Consider the following 24,400-nt stretch of genomic DNA (forward strand, 5'->3'; position numbering starts at 1 on the left):
CCGCCCAGAGCCCTTCGTACTGGGACACGCTGCTGCCTAAAGAAATAAGAAAGAGACGCCTTGGCCGCTCAGCGCAATATAAGTACCCTCTTAAATCACCAGCTCATAACCATCTAGGTCTTTTGAGAATTACCTATCTGCAGGAATCCCTCCTGAATCAAATGAAGTGTATAAGAAGTTAAGACTCCGCAGTGAGAAAAGTGTGTGTATGCCCCCCTCCCTGGTCGTCCCTGCCCTGATGAAGATGCAGCCCAAACTGGCATTGCATTGAAACGCGCGTTGGCGTGATCCGCATGGATGGTCTTGAGTGCAGATTGCAACAATTTACTGCACCCCTACCCTGTCTGCCTCCATGTTGTTGTTTTCTCTGGTCCTAGCAACTATGGAATATGATTTTGCAGGCCCCCTGGTTCCCCTATGATTGCGTGTGTATGACTGTATTATCCCTATAGTGTGTGAGACTGAGAAGTGCATGTATGTTTAGCGAATGACTGTGGGAGTGTATGGGACGTGAATAAACACTTTTCCCTGTATGAATCTTTAATTATGACACATATCAAGCTTTATATTTGCCCTGTGTTTGTACATTTGCTCTGAAGTGTTTTATGGATTATATTTATGAAATGTTATTTAATCAATAAAAAAAATTCTATTTTCACAATAAGATGGTCTGCACTCACATGATATGTCGTTGGCTCTGAAGCTTTAAATTGTGTCTCCCCCCCCTCACCCCTTGGATCCCCTTGATGGGACCATTGAATTAACCCTGGCAGGGTGTTGCTGGTTTTCTATTTTACCATTCTGTCCTGGTGAGGCCTCGTGTGCAGGGAGCATCTGTCCTAGTGAGTCCTTGTGTACAATGAGCATCTGTCCTGGTGAGGCCTCGTGTGCAGGGAGCATCTGTCCTAGTGAGTCCTTGTGTACAATGAGCATCTGTCCTGGTGAGGCCTCGTGTGCAGGGAGCATCTGTCCTAGTGAGTCCTTGTGTACAATGAGCATCTGTCCTGGTGAGGCCTCGTGTGCAGGAAGTGTCAGTCCTGTTGAGGCCTTGTGTGATGGAAGTATCTGTCCTGGTAAGGCCTCGTGTGCCGGAAGCATCTGTCCTGGTGAGGCCTTGTGTGATGGAAGTATCTGTCCTGGTGAGGCCTCGTGTGATGGAAGCATCTGTCCTGGTGAGGCCTAGTGTGATGGAAGCATCTGTCCTGGTGAGGCCTTGTGTGATGGAAGCATCTGTCCTGGTGAGGCCTCGTGCGCAGGAAGCATCTGTCCTGGTGAGGCCTCATGTGAAGGAAGCATCTGTCCTCGTGAGGCCCCGTGCACCGGAAGCATCAGTCCCGGTGAGGCCCCGTGTGATGGAAGCATCTGTCCTGGTGAGGCCTCGCGACGGAAGCATCAGTCCTGGTGAGGCCTCGTGTGATGGAAGCATCTGTCCTGGTGAGGCCTCATGTGAAGGAAGCATCTGTCCTCGTGAGGCCCCGTGCACCGGAAGCATCAGTCCCGGTGAGGCCCCGTGTGATGGAAGCATCTGTCCTGGTGAGGCCTCGCGACGGAAGCATCAGTCCTGGTGAGGCCTCGTGAGATGGAAGCATCTGTCCTGGTGAGGCCTTGTGTGATGGAAGCATCTGTCCTGGTGAGGCCCCGTGCACCAGAAGCATCAGTCCCGGTGAGGCCCCGTGTGATGGAAGCATCTGTCCTGGTGAGGCCTCGCGACGGAAGCATCAGTCCTGGTGAGGCCTCGTGTGATGGAAGCATCTGTCCTGGTGAGGCCTTGTGCACCGGAAGCATCTGTCCTGGTGAGGCCTCTTGCACCGGAAGCATCTGTCCTGGTGAGGCCTCGTGTGCAGGGAGCATCTATCCTGGTGAGGCCTTGTGTGCCGGAAGCATCTGTCCTGGTGAGGCCTCGTGCACCGGAAGCGTCTGTCCTGGTGAGGCCTCGTGCACCGGAAGCATCAGTCCTGGTGAGGCCCCGTGCCGGAAGCATCTGTCCTGGTGAGGCCTTGTGTGCCGGAAGCATCTGTCCTGGTGAGGCCTCGTGCACCGGAAGCATCTGTCCTGGTGAGGCCTCGTGTGAAGGAAGCATCAGTCCTGGTGAGGCCTCGTGCACCGGAAGCATCTGTCCTGGTGAGGCCTCGTGTGAAGGAAGCATCTGTCCTGGTGAGGCCTCGTGCACCGGAAGCATCTGTCCTGGTGAGGCCTCGTGCACCGGAAGCGTCTGTCCTGGTGAGGCCTCGTGTGCAGGAAGCATCAGTCCTAGTGAGGCCTCGTGCACCGGAAGCATCTGTCCTGGTGAGGCCTCGTGTGAAGGAAGCATCTGTCCTGGTGAGGCCTCGTGCACCGGAAGCATCTGTCCTGGTGAGGCCTCGTGCGCTGGAAGCTGTCAGAGAACAGGAGGTCGTGCCCTTTGCATAATGGACCTTTACCTGACCTTTGCCCTTAGCTTGTTGTATTGGACTCAACGCTCCTCCATTTTGAGCCCAGACTCCCGTCACTCCCCGCGGGGAGGGTTTGAAGTCATCGGTAACAGGAGTGAAATAAAAGGGCGCAGCTTTTAATGAAGCGGCGAATTCATGAACGGAGGAAAAGAACAGAATTCAGCATTTACGACAAATACGCAAAGAGCACAAAGTCTCCAGGGCATTAATAACTTATCTTGCGGCCAAAATGCTATTTATCTGTTAGGTTTTTGGGTGACACTGTCCGGATTATGTATAATGTTGCACAAAATGTCGGTCCAAACTTTTGGACACTTTTTATATGTAAAGTCACATTAAGTTTAAGTGTAAAAGTGCCTCGTAAAGTGAAGGAGCGGTGTGACCCCTCCCCGCTTCCTCGCCCCCCCCCCATTCGTTCTCACCTTTTGGGGGCTCATTCGTGCAGGCTCGAGGGGCGCCCTGCGATTGGGGCGCCAGTGGAGGCCACGCCCCTCAGGGTGGTCTGCAGCTGCGGGTCACGTACATATAACCCCCCGGGCCCTCTGCTGTTAAAGGCTGGACATTGAGAAGGGAGGACACCCCAGGACGGACACGGACCCTGTGACCTGCCCTTTGACCCGAGGCTTCTGGGACAGGAGGGGCTCCACCCAGAGCTGCCCCCCCTCCACCCCCCCCGGACAATCATCGGAGCTCTGCCGGAGGTCACGGACCTGCTCAAGGTAAGACGGTGCGTCTGCAGGTGGCACCGGTGCCAGGGGTTCATCATTCCCTCCATGTGCCAGGGGGGCCCCGGCTTGAACCGGGAGGGGCAGCGTCGTTTTGGAGGGCTGGGGGGCTCGTGGGTTTAGCGCCTTGGTGCAGGCACTGTGGGTGCCTTGAGTCGCGGGCGGTGGGCGGTGGGCGCTGCGCCCTAGTGCAGGGGTCTTGTGTGCAGGACCCATGGATGCAGCCCATGGCCCCTCGGGACCTTCCTGCGCCCGGTCTCTAGGCGCACGGTCCAGGCTTCATTTGTGCCGGTGCTTGCATGTGCCCGACACTCATTATTGGGACCCAAGACTCGGGCAGAGGCTGAGAAGAAAGGAGAGGAAAAGAGCTGCGAGGAGGGCGACAGGGGACCCGCACGAGAATGAGGGGGAATCAAGGCGAGGTCACCCCGGTATTCTCAAACCGAGCCTTCAGCAGGGACAGGGCCCGGATGAAGCGCCCAATCAGCCCCCGTGACGGCCCCATGACTCGCTGGCCGTGCTCTCCAGGGTCTTGACGACACCGGCAGGAACAGAAATAAAGCGAATGGTCAGTGATGTCACTTCCTCTGTTCCTGGTATTGACATCAACAGCCGGTGACAACGGCTGTGATTTCACCGTGACCCTTCCTTTCTTGGCTCCTTCGCTGAGCCTGTCTCGGCCCCTTACATTTCGTCCTGGTTCCCTCTACGTTCCTTCACACTTTCGAGGGCCTGGAAATCATACACCCCCCCCCCGCAATATGTATTTCCGGGGAAAGTTGAATGGCGGCTTTCACTTCCCTACGGATGCTGGGATTGGTGGCGCAATACACGGGCCTGTAAAGGGGGGGTGGGGGGTGGGGGTGACAGGAGTGGGCAGAGTAGAAAACTTACTAGCTGGGCCTGGGACAGAGTGGGCAGGCTAGACTTACTAGATGGGCCTGGGGGTAGACTGGGCGGGCTCCACTTACTACGGAGGGGGGTGGGGGGGGTAGAAGACTTAGCAGCTACTCCTGGGGGAGAGTGGCAAGCTAGACTCACTAGATAGGCCTGGGGCAGAGTGGGCAGGCTGGTTTTATTAGGTGGGCCTGGGGTTGGATTGGGAGAGCGGCTAGGTGTGTGTGGGGGGGAGGGGGGGTAGACTAGAAAGCTCTAGGGTTCATGGCGCAGTCGGAGCGGGTGGGCCCTGAGGGCAGAATGAGGGGCGCGCACCCCCCGCCCTGGAGGTCAGGCCGCGCGTCTATGGGCAGGTCAGCTGCATGTTTTGGGGCGGGTGAGGGGCAGCCCCATCTCTGCCCCTCCAGTGCCACACGCGCCTGGCTGACCGGCCTCTTGTGTTTTCCAGACCCATGGACCCCCCCGGCGCGGTGAGGGCCACGCAGAGGCTGCTGGCCCGGATGGTGTCGGTGGCCTCGGAGCGCCTGGCCACCATGGAGCTCACGGAGCGCTTCGAAGTCCTGGGTGAGCTGGGTCGAGGCGCCTACGGGCAGGTGCTGCTGGCCAAGCAGCGGGGCTCAGGTAAGCGAGGGGGCTCTAGCAGGGGCCCGGGGCGGGGGGACACATCAGGGCGGCCCCCTCCAGTCTCAAGGCTGCGGAGTCCAAGGGCCCCCTCTGTGGGGCGGGATGGGCACCGCCCCTGGTTGATCCCGCCCCGCCCCTGGTTGGCTCAATGTGAGGGATCCGTGGGGGTGTCGGGGTCTGTGGGCCCCCCTTGTTTACCGGGTGTCTCTTGCTCCCACAGGTGTCGGCGTGGCCCTCAAGCTGCTCTCCAGGGGGCGCGTGCCCCGTGACGTCTTCCTGCTGGAGTTCAGCCTCTCTCTGCTCCTCAGCGCCCACCCTGGCATCATCAGCACCCTGGTGGCGGCCTGGCAGACTGCCAGCCACTACGTCTTCGCGCAGGAGGTGGCACCGGCGGGGAGCCTGCAGTCTCTTCTGATGCCAGGGGTAAGACTGGGGGGACACCCGCGGGGAGGGGGGCACCTGGCCTGGCCCACTTTAATGTGCTACATTTAGGCCTCATCCGCACCAGACCCACACATTCATCTGTCCAACAATGCAGCGGCAGGGTTGGGTAAAGTTGTCAGCAATAAAAGGCGGGGTTAAAAAAACACAAAATATTCTAGAACTATGTTGATGACGTTTCACCTTCAAGCTAAAATGACTAAAACCGTCAATGAATAATAACGCAAGTTGTACTAATCAGTGAGAGACGCCCTATTTTAGCTGTGAAACCTCTGCTGGTTAATGCAATGGCTGCAGCGGCCTCTGGGTGTCAGCAGAGAGCCATGAAACTCAACCCTGGTTGACCCAGTGAGGAACAGTGAAGTGTGTGGTTTAGTTTTAGACGTCAACACCTCCCAGAGAGAACACTCCTCAAAGGGCTCCATCAATCAAAGCCACCGCCGGCCTCCAAGCCCCTGAACATTTACAGATTAACCAAATGCGCACATCTGCATTTCTGTCTGGCGGCTGCACCCCTGGCCAGAAGGCTTGTTATTTGTCCGCCCACTTCGACCTCTGTAACAGCGCCCCCTGCTGGCCCCTGGTGCACGCTGCCCTCCAGAACAGGGACTCTTTTATAGCGTTTAAAGCCCCCAGAGCATGCTTTAAAACATACAGTGCACAGTTACCCGTCTCTGCCACCATCGAACACGCGTTGCCATCCTCAGAGTCAGCCATGACCTCACATGGGTCAACCCCCCAGGCCTTCAATGACCCCAAATTGGCGCTCAGCGCTATTCTCTAAGTGGCCGACAGCACCCCCTGACGTCACCACCCACCACTAAAAGAAACTAGCGCCCCCTGTCGGTCGCTTCCCATAGCCAACTGGGCGCCCCTTTAACCCACCTACGGGCTTGGTTCCTGCCAAGCCGGGACCTCTGGCTTCCATCCTGGCTCAGGTGTGCACTGCAGCCTGCCAATGACAGTACCCACCCAGCTACTAACCATCACACCCTACAAGTGAGACAATTCAGACCACTCCAGGCCCCCAAAAGCTTCCAGAATGGCTTGGGCAGCAGGCATTCATTTTCAATAAATATTGAATAGTTAAACACAGTTGCTGTGCTAATCTCTAAATTAGACAGACAGCGCCACCATGTGGTGGATTGTCATTAGTGCAAGTGTTGAGAATTAAGTGCCGGTGCAGTACATAGCAAACCACCACCTCAAATTAAGCACTGTGACCATCACATCTCTGTGTCTTTTACTGATCTCCTGTTTTTGTCTTGTACCCTGTCTCTCCAGGAGGGGATCTCTGAAGTCCTGGTGAAGCGCTGCACGCTGCAGATCTCCAGCGAGCTGCATTACATGCACAGCCTGGGGCTGGTGCACCGAGACGTCAAACCGGACAACGTCATGCTGATGGACCCCGAGTGCCGCTGCGTCAAGCTGAGCGACTTCGGCCTGACCAGCCTGACCGGCTTCAGCATCGCCGCCATGTCCGGCACCAACCCCTACATGGCCCCCGAGCTGTGCCGCCTGAGGGACCCCGACTCCATGGTCCTGCACCCCAGCATCGACGTCTGGGCCTTGGCCGTGCTCATGGTGACCACGCTGACCGGCTTCTTCCCCTGGGAGCGCGCCCTGCCCTCCGACAGACACTACAAGGACCTCTACTGGTGGCAGAGGAGAGGGACCAGTGCACCCACTCCCAGATACTGGCAGCAGTTCACACCCCAGGCCCAGGACTGCGTCAAGCAGATGCTGACCTTTGACCCCCATAGACGCTGCACGGTCAGCACAGTTCAGCAATACCTGGACGTACCATGGAAGGCGGTCAGTTCAGAGAGCGAGCTGGAGGAAGGGGCGGAGCAGCAGGGACTTCTGGGGCGGCCAGAAGAGGGGGAGCATGAGATGCCGGGAGAGGTAGAGCTGCAGGGCGAGGTGTATGAAGAGGCGGAACTGTACCAGGAAGAGGCGGAACTGTACCAGGAAGAGGCGGAACTGTACCACGAAGAGGCGGAACTGTACCAGGAAGAGGCAGAACTGCACCAGGAAGAGGCGGAACTGCACCAGGAAGAGGCAGAACTGTACAAGGAAGAGGCTGAACTGTACCAGGAAGAGGCGGAACTGTACCAGGAAGAGGCGGAACTGCACCAGGAAGAGGCGGAACTGTACCAGGAAGAGGCGGAACTGCATAAAGAGGTAGAACTGCACTACAATGTGGTGGAATTGCACGAAGAGGTTGAGCTTGAGAGGGAGGTAGAATATCAGGAAGAAGTGGAACAGGACACAGTGGATTTACATGGAGATATGGAACTGCATGGAGAGCTGGAGCTGCATAGTGAAGTGGAACTGCACGGAGAGGTGGAACTGCACGGAGAGGTGGAACTGCACGGAGAGGTGGAACTGCACGGGGAGGTGGAACTCCAGGAAGAAGTGTACGAAGAGCAGGAGATGGTGATGGAACAACACTACGAGCTGGAGGACCAGGAGGACACGACTCTGCAGTTCATCATTATGTTCACAAAGGGCGCTGAGGGTCTCCTTCCGGATACATTACTCGTCGTGGAGATCACCGACGAGGACGCCCCTCGTGCTCGCGGCGTTGAGCTAGAAATCACGTGACCACAAGTTCATTGTTGGGTGAGTAAAATGAGTATAAATATGTAGTGTATGTGCAATCCCACCTAAATGTATATGAAAGATGTGTAGACAATACCTCTGAAAGGCTCGCATGTGAGAGTCACTGCAGTGAGATAGTATCCGGAAGTTAGCACTTTAACAGGACACTTTAAAAGGTACCACTTTAACAACATACCACTTTAACAAAGTACCACTTTAAAAGATACCACTTATAAGGTACCACTTTGGAAATACATCACTTTAAAAGTTTAAATTAATGCATGGAAGATACCACTGTAAGACTAGTGAGAGGGAGAGTCCTGTCTGCTGCTGGCACTGCGAAGAGGCTAGAGCCCAGTGTCAACCGAGGGCGAACACAACAGAGAAGAACCTCAGTGTCCTAAAAAGCGAGGCCTATATTTATCAATATTTCAGGCATCACGATGCAGCAGCCATCTTGCTGCGTTTCTCAGCTTGGAATGGGGAGGTCAGGAATGCGCCGTATTAAACATTGTAAGGCGCATTCCTGATCTCTGCCTGCGCCGGGGCACAAACTGCTGCCAACCACGGTGCAAGGGTGCCTGCGTCCACGGTGCAAGGGTGCCTGTGTCCACAGTGCAAGGGTGCCTGCGTCCACGGTGCCTGCGTCCACGGTGCAAGGGTGCCTGCGTCCACGGTGCAAGGGTGCCTGCTTTGTAGGCAGGATTGGTTTTAGTGCAGGAAGCAGTTAGGAAGGTGACCCTTCCTGCACAAAGGCAAACTTTGAGCCACTTTCCTCTCTCTATGCGTACAAGTCTGACGCATTCTCAGGTCTACCAGCGATGGTAAATTTGGGAACGTGTCAGGATGCACGGGTGGGTGCGCAAGAACAGCGGCGCTTCACCGATGGCACGCCGCCATGCCTGAGTAACGCACGGCAGCAATCCGCACCGCCTTGCGTCACTCTAACTGTATCAAGCCATCAGGAGCACACACAGTGACCTTGCGCGGCTTGAAGAATCCCATTCAGGTTCAGTGTCGCCCCTGCGTCCCTGCAAGGGTGATGCAAAACCACGACAAAGATGGGCCTGAGGGATGCAGATGCTGACAGCAGCCCTGCCCCTCACTGTCCTAAAATCCAAGGGCCCCCGACACTGGCAACAGAGGAGGACCTCGCTATTGTTATTAGTAAGGGCTCCATGTGAGGACAAGCCTTGAATGTAAGAAGAACCCGAGGGACTTCCTGTTTTTCTACTAGTTAAATAACCAGAGTCAAGCACAAATGTCCTACAGTAGAAAGAGTGGGGTGGCTAGGGGAAGACATGTGAGGTGCACATGGTGGTGAGGTTCTGCCCCAGTGCCCGTCCACGTTCCCTGGCCCTGTACCCACCTTGCATTGCCATGACCACACTCTGGGCTGTCACACCCGCTTGTACCCACAGCACCGCTCTCCAGGTGGGTAATGATGCATGATGCTCCCTGTTGTGAAGTACATCCAATGCAGTAAATCATACGTGTTTGTAGCATGTTCTAAGCATGTTGTGCTTCTCTCCTCTCCAGGGCGTCAAGTTCGATCAGGGTTGGAGGTGGGAGCGACCAATGAGCGCTGCAACCGTCTGAGGCAGTTCTGCGTCTGCGGCTTCACCCGAGGGGTCTCTCCCAGGGACCGGTGAGGAAGAGGAGTGCGTTTGCTGCAATGAAGAGCAGTAGGTGGAGCTTCAGAGCTCTGTCGGCTTCATCCCCTGGGAGGGTGGAATGGTGGCCACGGCTCGTCTTGTCTCCACCGACTGACCATGAATGAACTGCAGTGGTCTGTGGACTTCAGTTCACTGTTCCTTAAACCTCTGTGAGACCGGGTTGGATGCCGCGGGCCAATGGACAGAGGATGGATTCATTTCGTGCCAAGAGTAGAGGCGAGATACTCCCTGGAGTCGGTGGGAATGGCACCGGATCAGGGTTTGAGTACTGCTGATGCTGCTGAGAACCCTTGGAATGAATTCAAGTGACGCTTGCGTCTGGTTCCTCCTGCAGGCACCAGGAAAGGAGCAGGGTTGGACCTGGAGACGCAGGAGGACAGCCATGGTTTCCTTCCTCAGTTCGTCTGTAAGGAGGAGACCCTGGGTTCATAGGGCTTCCAGAGCGGACATTCAAGTGCTGCGTGACAGTGTCTCACACACTAGAGGAACCACCCGGACCAGGCTCTTCAGGAGCATCCGGAGCTTTCGCAGAGGACAGTAGGGACTGGTGTTTGTGTCTGGTCGGGGAGAGATGGATCCCTCTGGTTTATGTGTCTGATACAACTTTCTAAGTCAAGGAAAAATGTACACCTGTGAACCCCCTGAGATATACACTGGGATCTGTGGACGTGCAGGGGTGTGTTACTGTTAATAATGGGGAGAAGAATAAATGGCAAATAAAAAGTGATGAAACCTGTCTAAGAATGTGGTGATGTTTCTGACGTGCACGAGTGACCATCCTTCCTGTCCCGGCGTGATACTGTGATTATCAACAGCTTTTTAGATGCTGATTCCTCCTTGTGGCATCTCCATCACCCATTCCATGCCCACTCCCTCCTGCCGCAACCCCCCATGAGCTTCCAGTTGAATCCACTACAATTCACCCCACAGATATGAATCAATTCTCCTCCAACGGTCTCTCTACTACATGAGCGTTGCACCACACTGGTCACCCACCACTGCCTATCCTCCGATCCCCACCTCCAGTGGGACATTTACACGGCACCCCCCTCTCTCAGTATCTGCATTGTGTGCAGTGGTCACTCATCCTTCCCACGTCACCAGAACAGCCCTTCTCTGCACCCTTTTATCAGTCAGTAATACCCTCAATGCATCGTACAACTCCACGCGTCCTCTGTATCCAGGCTATTGTTGACAGATCAAAGGGTGTCAAGAAGGACCCGCACCTTCATTTCTATAATGAATGATAATGGAATCAGGAGTTAGAATCAGGGGTCAGTGGAATCAGGAGTCAGACTAATGGAGGGTTAATTTAATTAGGAGTTAGATTCAAGAGCCAGTGGAATCAGGAGTCAGACTAATCGAGGGTTAATGGAATCAGGAGTTAGAATCAGGGGTCAGTGGAATCAGGGGTCAGTGGAATCAGGAGTCAGACTAATCAAGGGTTAATTGAATCAGGAGTGAGAATCAGGAATCAGTGGAATCAGGAGTCTGACTAATCGAGGGTTAATGGAATCAGGAGTTAGAATCAGGGGTCAGTGGAATCTGGAGTCTGACTAATCGAGGGTTTGTGAAATCAGGAGTTAGAATCAGGGGTCAGTGGAATCAGGAGTCTGACTAATGAAGGGTTAATGGAATCAGGAGATAGAATCAGGGGTCAGTGGAATCAGGAGTCAGACTAATCAAGGGTTAATGGAATCAGGAGATAGAATCAAGGGTCAGTGGAATCAGGGGCCGGAGTAATCGAGGGTTAATTTAATCAGGAGTTATAATCAGGGGTCAGTGGAATCAGCAGTCTGACTAATCGAGGATTAATGGAATCAGGAGTTAGAATCAGGTGTCAGTGGAATCAGGAGTTAATGGAATCAGGAGTTAGAATCAGGGGTCAGTGGAATCAGGAGTCTGACTAATCGAGGGTTAATTTAATCAGGAGTTAGAATCAGGGGTCAGTGGAGTCAGGAGTCTGACTAATCGAGGGTTAATGGAATCAGGAGTTAGGATCAGGGGTCAGTGGAATCAGGAGTCTGACTAATCGAGGGTTAATTTAATCAGGAGTTATAATCAGGGGTCAGTGGAATCAGGAGTCTGACTAATCAAGGGTTAATGGAATTGGGAGTTAGAATCAGGGGTCAGTAGAATCAGGAGTCTGAATAATCGAGGGTTAATTTAATCAGGAGTTATAATCAGGGGTCAGTGGAATCAGGAGTCTGACTAATCAAGGGTTCGTGAAATCAGGAGTTAGAATCAGGGGTCAGTGGAATCAGGAGTCTGACTAATGAAGGGTTAATGGAATCAGGAGATAGAATCAGGGGTCAGTGGAATCAGGAGTCAGACTAATCAAGGGTTAATGGAATCAGGAGATAGAATCAGGGGTCAGTGGAATCAGGGGCCGGAGTAATCGAGGGTTAATTTAATCAGGAGTTATAATCAGGGGTCAGTGGAATCAGCAGTCTGACTAATCGAGGATTAATGGAATCAGGAGTTAGAATCAGGTGTCAGTGGAATCAGGAGTTAATGGAATCAGGAGTTAGAATCAGGGGTCAGTGGAATCAGGAGTCTGACTAATCGAGGGTTAATTTAATCAGGAGTTAGAATCAGGGGTCAGTGGAGTCAGGAGTCTGACTAATCGAGGGTTAATGGAATCAGGAGTTAGGATCAGGGGTCAGTGGAATCAGGAGTCTGACTAATCGAGGGTTAATTTAATCAGGAGTTATAATCAGGGGTCAGTGGAATCAGGAGTCTGACTAATCAAGGGTTAATGGAATTGGGAGTTAGAATCAGGGGTCAGTAGAATCAGGAGTCTGAATAATCGAGGGTTAATTTAATCAGGAGTTATAATCAGGGGTCAGTGGAATCAGGAGTCTGACCAATCAAGGGTTCGTGAAATCAGGAGTTAGAATCAGGGGTCAGTGGAATCAGGAGTCTGACTAATCAAGGGTTAGTGGAATTGGGAGTTAGAATCAGGGGTAAGTGGAATCAGGAGTCTGACTAATCGAGGGTTAATTTAATCAGGAGTTACAATCAGGAGTCAGTGGAATCAGGAGTCTGACTAATCAAGGGTTAATTTAATCAGGAGTGATAATCAGGGGTCAGTGGAATCAGGAGTCTGACTAATCGAGGGTTAATGGAATCAGGAGTTAGAATCAGGGGTCAGTGGAATCAGGAGTCTGACTAATCGAGTGTTAATTAAATCAGGAGTTAGAATCAGGGGTCAGTGGAATCAGGAGTCTGACTAATCAAGGGTTAATGGAATTGGGAGTTAGAATCAGGTGTCAGTGGAATTAGGAGTCCGACTAATCGAGGGTTCGTGAAATCAGGAGTTAGAATCAGGGGTCAGTGGAATCAGCAGTCTGACTAATCGAGGGTTAATTTAATCAGGAGTTATAATCAGGGGTCAGTGGAATCAGGAGTCTGACTAATCGAGGGTTAATGGAATCAGGAGTTAGAATCAGGGGTCAGTGGAATCAGGAGTCTGACTAATCGAGTGTTAATTTAATCAGGAGTAAGAATCAGGGGTCAGTGGAATCAGGTGTCTGACTAATCGAGGGTTAATTTAATCAGGAGTTATAATCAGGGGTCAGTGGAATCAGGAGTCTGACCAATCAAGGGTTCGTGAAATCAGGAGTTAGAATCAGGGGTCAGTGGAATCAGGAGTCTGACTAATCAAGGGTTAGTGGAATTGGGAGTTAGAATCAGGGGTAAGTGGAATCAGGAGTCTGACTAATCGAGGGTTAATTTAATCAGGAGTTACAATCAGGGGTCAGTGGAATCAGGAGTCTGACTAATCGAGGGTTAATGGAATCAGGAGTTAGAATCAGGGGTCAGTGGAATCAGGAGTCTGACTAATCGAGGGTTAATGGAATCAGGAGTTATAATCAGGGGCCAGTGGAATCAGGAGTCTGACTAATCGAGGGTTAATGGAATCAGGAGTTAGAATCAGGGGTCAGTGGAATCAGGAGTCTGACTAATCGAGGGTTAATGGAATCAGGAGTTATAATCAGGGGTCAGTGGAATCAGGAGTCTGACTAATCGAGGGTTAATGGAATCAGGAGTTAGAATCAGGGGTCAGTGGAATCAGGAGTCTGACTAATCGAGGGTTAATGGAATCAGGAGTTATAATCAGGGGCCAGTGGAATCAGGAGTCAGACAAATCAAGAGTTAATGGAATTGGGAGTTAGGATCAGAGGAGAATGGATTTAAGAGTCCCCTGAGTCAGGAGAGTGGATTTGAAGAGGCTCCGGTTTTGGTGGTGGTCCCATCACCTGCCAGATGTGGCAGTGCGTGACGATCGCTACAACCATGCTGTCTAGCCCCGGGAACCACACTTTTCTCTCAGCATTTTCTTGGTTGCCACTATTCCTGTTTGTGATTTGTGTGCTAGTTCAATTGTTTGCTTTCTCAGTGTGCTGGGAATCACTATCCTTGTGCCTCTCATCAGGATACCATTTTCGGTCTCTGACAGTTCTTCATTTATTTTCTTGAATGCTAACAGTTCATCCTTTGCCACCCCTTCCTCCATAATATTGTTGTTTATGTGCCTTCACCTTTGTTCTCTGGTCACCTTCTTGATGGCTTGCATGGTGTTGTCTCGCTTTATCTCTTGCTCCAGCTCCGGCATTGTTATTGAGGCTGGCGTGTTGTGCTTCAAGATGAAATTTAGGTACTCCTCTGTGTTAGACGGGGACCCTGAGGGTCGGCCGGATACCGAGGGAGAGATCCCCGAGGGGGACCGTCTCCGGCGATCGTACAGACAAGTACCCTCCCTCCCCACAAACAGGCACCACACCAAGTCGAGTTCAAGGCTTTATATAAGGTTCTTAAGGCAAGGATATCAGCGATACAGGATAACTTGGACCCGGGGGTCCTCTCACTTCTAGTCTCTGTAGGGAAAGGGGGTAGCGGGACAGTCTTAGTACCGGATCGGTACAGGTGGTGGTAAAAGGCGAGCTCACAATCCTCGAGCTGGAGGGTCTGTGGATCGGGCCGCGGCAGCGCCAGCAGGCCAAGGTGATAGTCTCATAAAGCAGAGGGCCGCGGCAGCGCCAGCAGGCCAAGTCGATGGTTTCACGAGGCAGAGGGCCGCGGCAGCGCCAGCAGGCCAAGATGGTTTCACGAGGCAGAGGGCCGCGGCAGCGCCAGCAGGCCAAGATGGTTTCACGAGGCAGAGGGCCGCGGCAGCGCCAGCAGGCCAAGACGATGGTTTCACGAGGCAGAGGGCCGCGGCAGCGCCAGCAGGCCAAGACGATGGTTTCACGAGGCAGAGGGCCGCGGCAGCGCCAGCAGGCCAAGACGATGGTTTCACGAGGCAGAGGGCCGCGGCAGCGCCAGCAGGCCAAGACGATAGTTTCACGAGGCAGAGGGCCGCGGCAGCGCCAGCAGGCCAAGTCACGGATGAGTTCTTCTCGGGTCTCTCGACTCCAGGATACAACTGCCTTCCTGGTCTGGTCCTGCCCCAGTTATAGGTCTGGTCCCCTTTGATGTCCGGACCCTCGCGCCTGGGGGCCGGGAGGTCCGGGATGAGGGAGTCCAGACACCCAGCAGGGGGGTGGAGCCAGCGCCCAGGCGGCCTGGGGTGATCGACACCTGGCGGAGGAGAGCCGTTGACGATTCCTTCTCCCATTGACTCGCCAAGTGGTCACTCTGCCTCCTGGGGGGAGGTTGGTGCCTCGATGTCGGGCCCGGCCGGGCCCAGGGTGAGGGTCGAGTTGAGGCCACGCGGCCTCGTGCTGCAGTGCCCCAAGATGGCGGCCGGGTCGATGTCGTGGGGTAGATGGTGACCCGGGCCAGCTGGGTCCGGAGCTGGTGTCTTGTAGTGGAGGGATTGCAGGGTACTTCGGGTGGTCGTTGGTGGACTCTGGCTGGGGATGCAGGGAGAGCCAGGGTCCTGGTCCCATTGCGGGGAGGGGGTACAGCTCGAACATGCGGCCTGTCCAACATGCGTCCCCCCCAGCTGAAGGCGGGGAGAGTCAGCCATCTTCCTGGGGACTCTCCTCGCTGAGGCGGAAAAAGCGTGACAGGCCGTCGGCGTTGGCGTGGTCCTGGCCTGGACGATGTTCCACCGTGAAGTCCATCCCCTGCAGGGAGATGGACCAGCGCAACAGCTTCGGGTTCTCCCCCCGCATTTGCATCAGCCATTGCAGGGGTCGGTGGTCTGTTTGCACCCGGAAGTGGGTGCCGAAGAGGTATGGCCGGAGCTTCTTGAGTGCCCAGACTACGGCGAAGGCCTCCCTCTCAATGGTGCTCCAGCGCTGTTCTCGGGGCAAGAGGCGTCTGCTGATGAAGACCACCGGATGGTCGACCCCTTCGGCGTTGAGTTGGGAGAGGACGGCCCCCACACCATGATCGGAGGCGTCCGTCTGCACAATGAATTCCCGGCTGTAGTCGGGAGCCTGGAGCACGGGGGCCGTGCACATGGCGGTCTTTAGCTTCTCGAAGGCTGATTGGCAGCCCGGGGTCCAGTTGACGGTTTTGGGGCTCTTTTTGGAGGTGAGCTCTGTGAGGGGCCCCACGATGCTGCCATAGTCCTTCACGAACCGCCGGTAGTATCCGGTGAGCCCCAGGAAGGCCCGGACCTCCGTTTGGCTCGTAGGGGGTTGCCAGGCCTGGATGGCAGCAATCTTGAGTTGGAGAGGGGCCACCAGCCCGCCTCCCACTTGGTGTCCCAGGTAGGTCACGGACCCTTGGCCAACTTGGCACTTGCTGGCCTTGATGGTGAGCCCGGCTTGCTGGAGGGCGAGTAGAACCTCCCGCAGGTGGCGGAGGTGGTCGGTCCACTGGTGGCTGTACACAGCAATGTCGTCCAGGTAGGCGGCGCTGAAGTCTTCCAGGCCCGCCAGTACCTGGTTTACCAGCCGTTGGAACGTTGCCGGGGCGTTTTTCATGCCGAAGGGCATGACTTTAAAGTGGTAGTGCCCGTCTGGGGTAGAGAAGGCGGATCGTTCTTGGGCCCTAGGGGTGAGGCCGATCTGCCAGTAGCCCGCTGTTAAGTCGAAGATGCTCAGGTAGCGGGCGGCCCCCATCCGGTCAATTAGCTCGTCTGCCCGGGGGATGGGATGAGCGTCGGTCCGGGTAACTGCATTCAGCCCTCGATAGTCCACGCAGAACCGGAGCTCAGGGGCAACGCCCGGGGCAGCTGCCTTGGGAACCAGGACGACTGGGCTCGCCCAGGGACTGTCTGAGGGTTCGATTACTCCTAGGGTCAGCATCTTGGACACCTCGGTCTGGATGCAGGCTCGTACCCGGTCTGGTACGCGGTATGCTCGGTGTCGAATAGGAGGGCTGTCCCCGGTGTCCACATCGTGGAGGCACCAGGGGGTGACTCCGGGGGTGAGGGAGAACAGGGAGGCGAACTGCCTCAGGAGCGTTTGGCAGTCTTGGCGTTGCTCCGGGGACAGGGCCTCGGAGAGCTGGACCCCTTCCACTGAGCCATCCTGCTCGAAGGCCCTCAGTAAGTCCGGAAGGGGTTCGGAGTCTTCTTCTGTCCCAGTATCGGTAGCCATTAGGAGGCTGAGTTCGGATCGCACAAAATGGGGTTTGAGCCTGTTGGCATGGAGGACCCGTAGGGGGTTCCGGGCAGTCTCCATGTCGATTAAATAGGTGACGGGCCCCTTGCGTTCGATTACCTTGAAGGGCCCGGACCATCTGTCTTGGAGGGCACAGGGCTCAACCGGGGACATCACCCAGACCTGTTGTCCAGGTTCGAACTCAATGGAGGACGTGTGCTGATCGTACCACCTCTTCATGTCCTCCTGACTGGCCTCGAGGTTGGCTTTGGCGGTGTCTCGGAACCGCCGGGTCTGGTTGCGGAGAGCCAGGAGATACCGGTAGATGTCCGGGGGAGTTTTCTGGGGAGGCTGCTCCCAACCTTCCTTGACTAGGCTGAGGGGGCCCCGGACGGGGTGTCCGTACAGTAGTTCAAAGGGGCTGAAGCCGAGGGACTTCTGCGGGACCTCCCGATAGGCAAACAGGAGGCATGGCAGCAGTACGTCCCACTGGCGTCGAAGGGGTTCTTCTAGACCCATAATCATCCCCTTGAGGGTGCGGTTGAATCTCTCGACCAGTCCGTTTCCTTGCGGGTGATAGGGGGTCGTGAATTTGTAGGTGACCCCGCATTGCTGCCAGAGGGACTTCATATATCTGGAGATAAAGTTCGTGCCCCTGTCACTGACGACCTCCCGGGGGAACCCCACCCGGGAGAAGATCCCCATCAGGGCCCGGCCCACCACGGGGGCCGTCACAGTCCGAAGAGGGATGGCCTCGGGATAGCGGGTGGCGTGGTCTACCAGGACCAGGATGAACCGGTGTCCTTGGGCTGTTCGAGGGTCGAGGGGCCCCACAATGTCTATTCCCACTCGTTCAAACGGGGTGGTGACGACAGGAAAGGGTTGTAATGGTGCTTTGATTTTTCGGCCACTTTTTCCGCTGGCCTGGCAGGTGGGGCAGGCCTTGCAGTGGTTGGTGACATCTTTCCGCATGTGGGGCCAGAAAAAATGGGTCACCAGGCGGTCGTAGGTTTTATCCTGCCCCAGGTGTCCGGCAAGGGGGACATCGTGGGCTAAGTTCAGGAGGAAGTCTCGGAAGCGAAGGGGCACCACCAGCACCCGACTGGCCCCTAGTTCTGCAATTTTCTGCTCGCTGTAGAGCAGGTCTTGGTCCCAGTAGATCCAGTGGGCCCCGAGGTATCCCCGGTGCTCTGGGCCAGGGCTTGCTGCCGGAGTCCTTCGAGAGAAGGACAGGTTTGTTGCTCGGCCCGGAATTGTTCCTGCGTGGGGCCTCCCTCCTGCCGCCATTGTGCCAGGTCAGGGACGTCCCGAAGCTGGTCGGGTCCTTCTTCGGTTTGGGTCAAGGGAATGGCTTCTGGGGCGGCCTCCTCTGGGATGAGCGCGGGAGGAGGTTCTGGCCACTCGGGCTCTTCTGGGCTGGGGACCGCGCGGGCGGTCATGGACCGGGTCGTGACGCAGACCCATTCGGGGAGGCCAAGCATCCCCAGGTGCTCCCTCCGTTCGACAGCTGCCCAGGGAGAGCTTTCAAGGTCGTTTCCTAGGAGGCAGTCCACGGGGGCATCATCGCGGACAGTTACTTTTAACATCCCTGTTACTCCTCCCCACTCGAAGGGGACGCAGGCCATGTGGCATAGGCTTTCGGAGTTGTCGGCTGATCGAACAGGGCAAAGAATGTTCGGCAAGATTTGGTCTGGAGTGACGAGGTGGCGTCGGACCGCCGTTACACTGGCCCCGGTGTCGCGGAGGGCTTCCGCCCGGCGGCCATTGATGTTGACCCATTGACCGTACTTCTGTGTGTTGGCGGGAAGGGGGGCCCGCGGAATCATGTCTCTCTCCCCTAAGCAGACCAGTGCCATGGCGGCGGGTGCCCATTCAGAGGGATCGGTCTCGTACTCCTCTTGGTCTTCCGGGATTATTTCTTCCCCTAGGGCCGCCGCTGCAACTTGGCGGGGAGTAGTGTTCGGGTTCTTTGGGCAGTTGGGATCACTGGCGTAGTGGCCGGGTCGCTGGCACCTGTGGCACGTAATGTTGGCCCGGAAACCGGCCCGGACGGCAGGGCTTCCCCGGCCAACCGGGGTCGAGGGGTTTCTGGGGGGTGACGAGGGGCCGGGGTCTCTCCCCCGACCCTGACTTCCTCCTCCCCCTCGGGGGCGATACGATCTGGATACTTCGCTGGGTGCGCTCCGGCCAACTCGGGTGCTTTCCCACCGGTCGGCTTCGGCGGCGAGTTGTCGAGGGTCGGTTAGCTTGCTGTCCAGGAGGTGTTGCCGGAGCTCCACGAAGCAGTTGTTCGACAGGTGTTCCCATACGATAAGGTCAAAGAGTTGGTCGTAGGTGGTTACTTTGTTGCCCTTGATCCACCCCTCGAAGGCTCGGCTAAAAAAGTTCACGTACTCCACCCAAGTTGTACCCGGAATCCGTTTGCAGTCGCGGAACCGTTGGCGGTACATCTCAGGTGTGAGCCCGTATCGAGTGAGGAGGGCGGCCTTCATGTGGTCGTAGGAGGTCATCAGCTGGTCCGGGAGTTGCAGCAGGGCGTCCCGCCCTTCGTTGACAAACCTCCCCCATAATCCGGCTCCCCAATCGCTTCGGGGAATCCGGTGGGAGGTCATTGCCACCTCATAGGCTTTAAACCACTGCTGGATATCATCGTTCTTGTGGTATTCCCGGATGACATCTTTGGGGATGTGAACCTTGGGTTCGGTCGAGGCAGACGGGGTCGGTCGTTCGGGGAGCCCGAGGTCTTTATTCTGTTTCTGAATCTCCAGTGCTTTGAGATTGCGCTCATGTTCGTATTCTAGTCTCTTTTCCTCTAGCTCCCTCTGTCTTTGCTTGTCTTCCCGCTCTTCCCTGAGTCGTAAGTGTTCCAGGGTTATTTTTTGTTCTGCCAGCTTGAGTTCCCCATCCAAGCGAAGTCGGGCAAGTTCTAATTCGTGGAGTCTGTTTTTTTCTCTTTCTCGGATCTCTTCCAGGGAGAGATCCGTTCTTTCTTTAGTTGGTGCGGGGCTCGTTTCGGTTGTTTGTGTTCGGGGTACGGCCGTACCCGTTTCTGCCCAAGCTTCTAGGGCTCGTTTGAAGTCTTCCTTTGTGCTAAGACCTGTGGTTGGAAGTCCAAGTTCTATGCAATATTGCTTCAGTTCCCGGTGGTTGTAGTCTTCCAATTTTTCCATCTGAAATTTTTCCGTTGTTCCGCTCTCTATTGACATGGTTGTTGTGTGTGGTGGGGCGAGTGACTTTCTGTACGATTATGCGTAGGTTCGGATCCCGTCGCTGGCCACCAATGTTAGACGGGGACCCTGAGGGTCGGCCGGATACCGAGGGAGAGATCCCCGAGGGGGACCGTCTCCGGCGATCGTACAGACAAGTACCCTCCCTCCCCACAAACAGGCACCACACCAAGTCGAGTTCAAGGCTTTATATAAGGTTCTTAAGGCAAGGATATCAGCGATACAGGATAACTTGGACCCGGGGGTCCTCTCACTTCTAGTCTCTGTAGGGAAAGGGGGTAGCGGGACAGTCTTAGTACCGGATCGGTACAGGTGGTGGTAAAAGGCGAGCTCACAATCCTCGAGCTGGAGGGTCTGTGGATCGGGCCGCGGCAGCGCCAGCAGGCCAAGGTGATAGTCTCATAAAGCAGAGGGCCGCGGCAGCGCCAGCAGGCCAAGTCGATGGTTTCACGAGGCAGAGGGCTGCGGCAGCGCCAGCAGGCCAAGATGGTTTCACGAGGCAGAGGGCCGCGGCAGCGCCAGCAGGCCAAGATGGTTTCACGAGGCAGAGGGCCGCGGCAGCGCCAGCAGGCCAAGACGATGGTTTCACGAGGCAGAGGGCCGCGGCAGCGCCAGCAGGCCAAGACGATGGTTTCACGAGGCAGAGGGCCGCGGCAGCGCCAGCAGGCCAAGACGATGGTTTCACGAGGCAGAGGGCCGCGGCAGCGCCAGCAGGCCAAGACGATAGTTTCACGAGGCAGAGGGCCGCGGCAGCGCCAGCAGGCCAAGTCACGGATGAGTTCTTCTCGGGTCTCTCGACTCCAGGATACAACTGCCTTCCTGGTCTGGTCCTGCCCCAGTTATAGGTCTGGTCCCCTTTGATGTCCGGACCCTCGCGCCTGGGGGCCGGGAGGTCCGGGATGAGGGAGTCCAGACACCCAGCAGGGGGGTGGAGCCAGCGCCCAGGCGGCCTGGGGTGATCGACACCTGGCGGAGGAGAGCCGTTGACGATTCCTTCTCCCATTGACTCGCCAAGTGGTCACTCTGCCTCCTGGGGGGAGGTTGGTGCCTCGATGTCGGGCCCGGCCGGGCCCAGGGTGAGGGTCGAGTTGAGGCCACGCGGCCTCGTGCTGCAGTGCCCCAAGATGGCGGCCGGGTCGATGTCGTGGGGTAGATGGTGACCCGGGCCAGCTGGGTCCGGAGCTGGTGTCTTGTAGTGGAGGGATTGCAGGGTACTTCGGGTGGTCGTTGGTGGACTCTGGCTGGGGATGCAGGGAGAGCCAGGGTCCTGGTCCCATTGCGGGGAGGGGGTACAGCTCGAACATGCGGCCTGTCCAACACTCTGCCATTGTCGTTGTTTCTGCTTTGTGTGGCAATGGGTGTCTGGACATATAGCCAGCTGGGTTGTGTTCTTTTCCAGGCTTGTGTATTATTTTGAAGTTATTGTCCATTAGCCGTATTCCCCACCTCTCTATTCTTGGTGGTATCTTAGCGTTTTGGTTTCCGTAGATTGTTACTAGAGCTTGGTGATCCGTTAATATCGTGAAAGGTTTCCCATATATGAACATGTGATAATGTTTGCATGCCCACACAACTGCCAGACTTTCTTTTTCCGGTTGAGAGTAAGCTCTCTCAATGTCTCTCAGGCTCTTGCTTCCATAGGCCACTATGCATTTTGGCGAGTCCTTTCCTGGTCTGTGTTGCGCCAATATTGCCCCCAATCCTACTGGGCTTGCGTCTACTGTTAGCTCTGTACACAACAGTGGGTCAAAATATGCTAGATGATCCACAGCCGTGACTGCTTCTCTTATTTCTTCAAAGGCTTTGCTGCACTCTTTTGTCCATGCAAAGACCTGTCCCTGTTTCGTCAGTTCCCGCAGTGGTGCACTTACTGTCGCAAAGTCTTTGATGTATCTTGCACAGTAACTGGCAAGACCAAGGAATGACCGGACTTCGGCTACATCGCTTGGTGGCTTCGCTCTTTCCAATGTGTCTACCTTGCTGCGATCTGGCCTCATTCCCTTTTTTGAAAATATATGTCCAAAAAACACAAGCTCATCTCGCCCTAGTTCACACTTGTCTTCATTAAGTGTGAGGCCAGCCTGTTCTAGTTGGGCGCATACTTCCCGCAACGCCTTGTCGTGTTCTTCATCTGTCTTGCCAAACACTAGGATGTCATCGCCGTAGTTGAGACTGTTTTTTACTAGCCTTATTACTTGTCTGATCGTTTGCTGAAATATTTCTGCTGATGACGATATCCCAAAGCTCAGACGTTTGTATCGGAACAGACCGAGGTGTGTCGAGAATGTTGTTATGTATCTCGATTGCGGATCCAGCTCTAGCTGGTGGTATCCCTTGCATAAGTCCAACTTCGAGAATCGTCTCGTTCCTGTCAGGCAGCTAATCATGTCATCGAGGTGCGGTCCAGTGTGTCTTTCTCGGGAATCGTGACCCCTGCACCCCAACAGGTCTAGAGCACGGGGGCTCGTATTTCGTCATTTCAGTTTTTTCTATTTATTTAATTATAATTGTTACACGTTCAGGAAGCATCGCTCCAGGTGGGGCCTCGTGTGCAATGAGCACATGTACCGGTGAGGCCTCGTGTTCACGAAGCATTTCTCCAGGTGGGGCCTCGTGTTGAGGAAGCATCTGTCCTGGTGAGGCCTCGTGTGATGGAAGCATCTGTCCCGGTGAGGCCTCGTGTGCCGGAAGCATCTCTCCTGTTGATTCCTCATGTGCAGGGAGCATCTGTCCTGGTGAGGCCTCGTGTGATGGAAGCATCTCTCCAGGTGGGGCCTCGTGTTCACGAAGCATTTCTCCAGGTGGGGCCTCGTGTTGAGGAAGCATCTGTCCTGGTGAGGCCTCGTGTGATGGAAGCATCTGTCCCGGTGAGGCCTCGTGTGCCGGAAGCATCTCTCCTGTTGATTCCTCATGTGCAGGGAGCATCTGTCCTGGTGAGGCCTCGTGTGATGGAAGCATCTCTCCAGGTGGGGCCTCGTGGGCAGGAAGCATCTGTCCTGGTGAGGCCTCATGTGCAGGGAGCATCTGTCCTGGTGAGGCCTCGTGTGATGGAAGCATCTCTCCAGGTGGGGCCTCGTGTGATGGAAGCATCAGTCCTGGTGGGGCCTCGTGTGATGGAAGCATCTCTCCAGGTGGGGCCTCGTGTGATGGAAGCATCAGTCCTGGTGAGGCCTCGTGGGCAGGAAGCATCTGTCCTGGTGAGGCCTCGTGGGCAGGAAGCATCTGTCCTGGTGAGGCCTCGTGGGCAGGAAGCATCTGTCCTGGTGAGGCCTCGTGTGCAGGAAGCATCTGTCCTGGTGAGGCCTTGTGTACAGGAAGCATCTGTCCTGGTTAGGCCTCGTGTGCAGGGAGCATCTGTCCTGGTGAGACCTCGTGCGCAGGAAGCATCTGTCCTGGTGAGGCCTCGTGGGCAGGAAGCATCTGTCCAGGTGAGGCCTTGTGCGCAGGAAGCATCTGTCCTGGTGAGGCCTCATGCGCCGGAAGCATCTTTCCTGGTGAGGCCTCGTGGGCAGGAAGCATCTGTCCTGGTGAGGCCTCGTGTGATTGAAGCATCTGTCCAGGTGAGGCCTCGTGTGCAGGGAGCATCTGTCCTGGTGAGGCTTCGTGCGCAGGAAGCATCTGTCCTGGTGAGGCCTCGTGCGCAGGAAGCATCTGTCCTGGTGAGGCCTCGTGCGCAGGAAGCATCTGTCCTGGTGAGGCCTCGTGCGCAGGAAGCATCTGTCCTGGTGAGGCCTCGTGTGATGGAAGCATCTGTGGTGAGGCCTCATGTGCAGGAAGCATATGTCCTGGTGAGGCCTCGTGTGCAGGGAGCATCTGTCCTGGTGAGGCCTTGTGTGCAGGGAGCATCTGTCCTGGTGAGGCCTCGTGCGCAGGGAGCATCTGTCCTGGTGAGGCCTTGTGTGCAGGGAGCATCTGTCCTGGTGAGGCCTCGTGTGCAGGAAGCATCTGTGGTGAGGCCTCATGTGCAGGGAGCATCTGTCCTGGTGAGGCCTCGGGTGCAGGGAGCATCTGTCCCGGTGAGGCCTCGTGTGCAGGAAGCATCTCTCCAGGTGGGGCCTCGTGTGATGGAAGCATCTGTCCGGGTGAGGCCTCGTGTGATGGAAGCATCTGTCCTGGTGAGGCCTTGTATGCAGGAAGCATCTGACCCGGTGAGGCCTCGTGTGATGGAAGCATCTCTCCAGGTGGGGCCTCGTGTTGAGGAAGCATCTGTCCTGGTGAGTCCTCGTGTGCAGGGAGCATCTGTCCCGGTGAGGCTTCGTGTGCAGGAAGCAT

At 55.7% G+C, this 24,400-nt stretch overlaps 1 protein-coding gene across 1 annotated transcript; it reads left to right on the top strand.

The window, feature by feature from the left end:
• The first annotated feature begins 4,506 nt into the window (after positions 1-4,506).
• LOC144798197 (serine/threonine-protein kinase SBK1-like) lies at positions 4,507-7,726 on the top strand. The gene is made up of 3 exons (XM_078668944.1): positions 4,507-4,675; positions 4,899-5,101; positions 6,404-7,726. Exons 1-3 carry the CDS (start codon positions 4,507-4,509, stop codon positions 7,724-7,726), a joined length of 1,695 nt encoding a protein of 564 aa, XP_078525070.1.
• The last annotated feature ends 16,674 nt before the right edge of the window (positions 7,727-24,400 follow it).

This window comes from Lissotriton helveticus, chromosome 12 (assembly GCF_964261635.1).
Source record: "Lissotriton helveticus chromosome 12, aLisHel1.1, whole genome shotgun sequence".
In the NCBI taxonomy this organism is placed as follows: domain Eukaryota; kingdom Metazoa; phylum Chordata; class Amphibia; order Caudata; family Salamandridae; genus Lissotriton; species Lissotriton helveticus.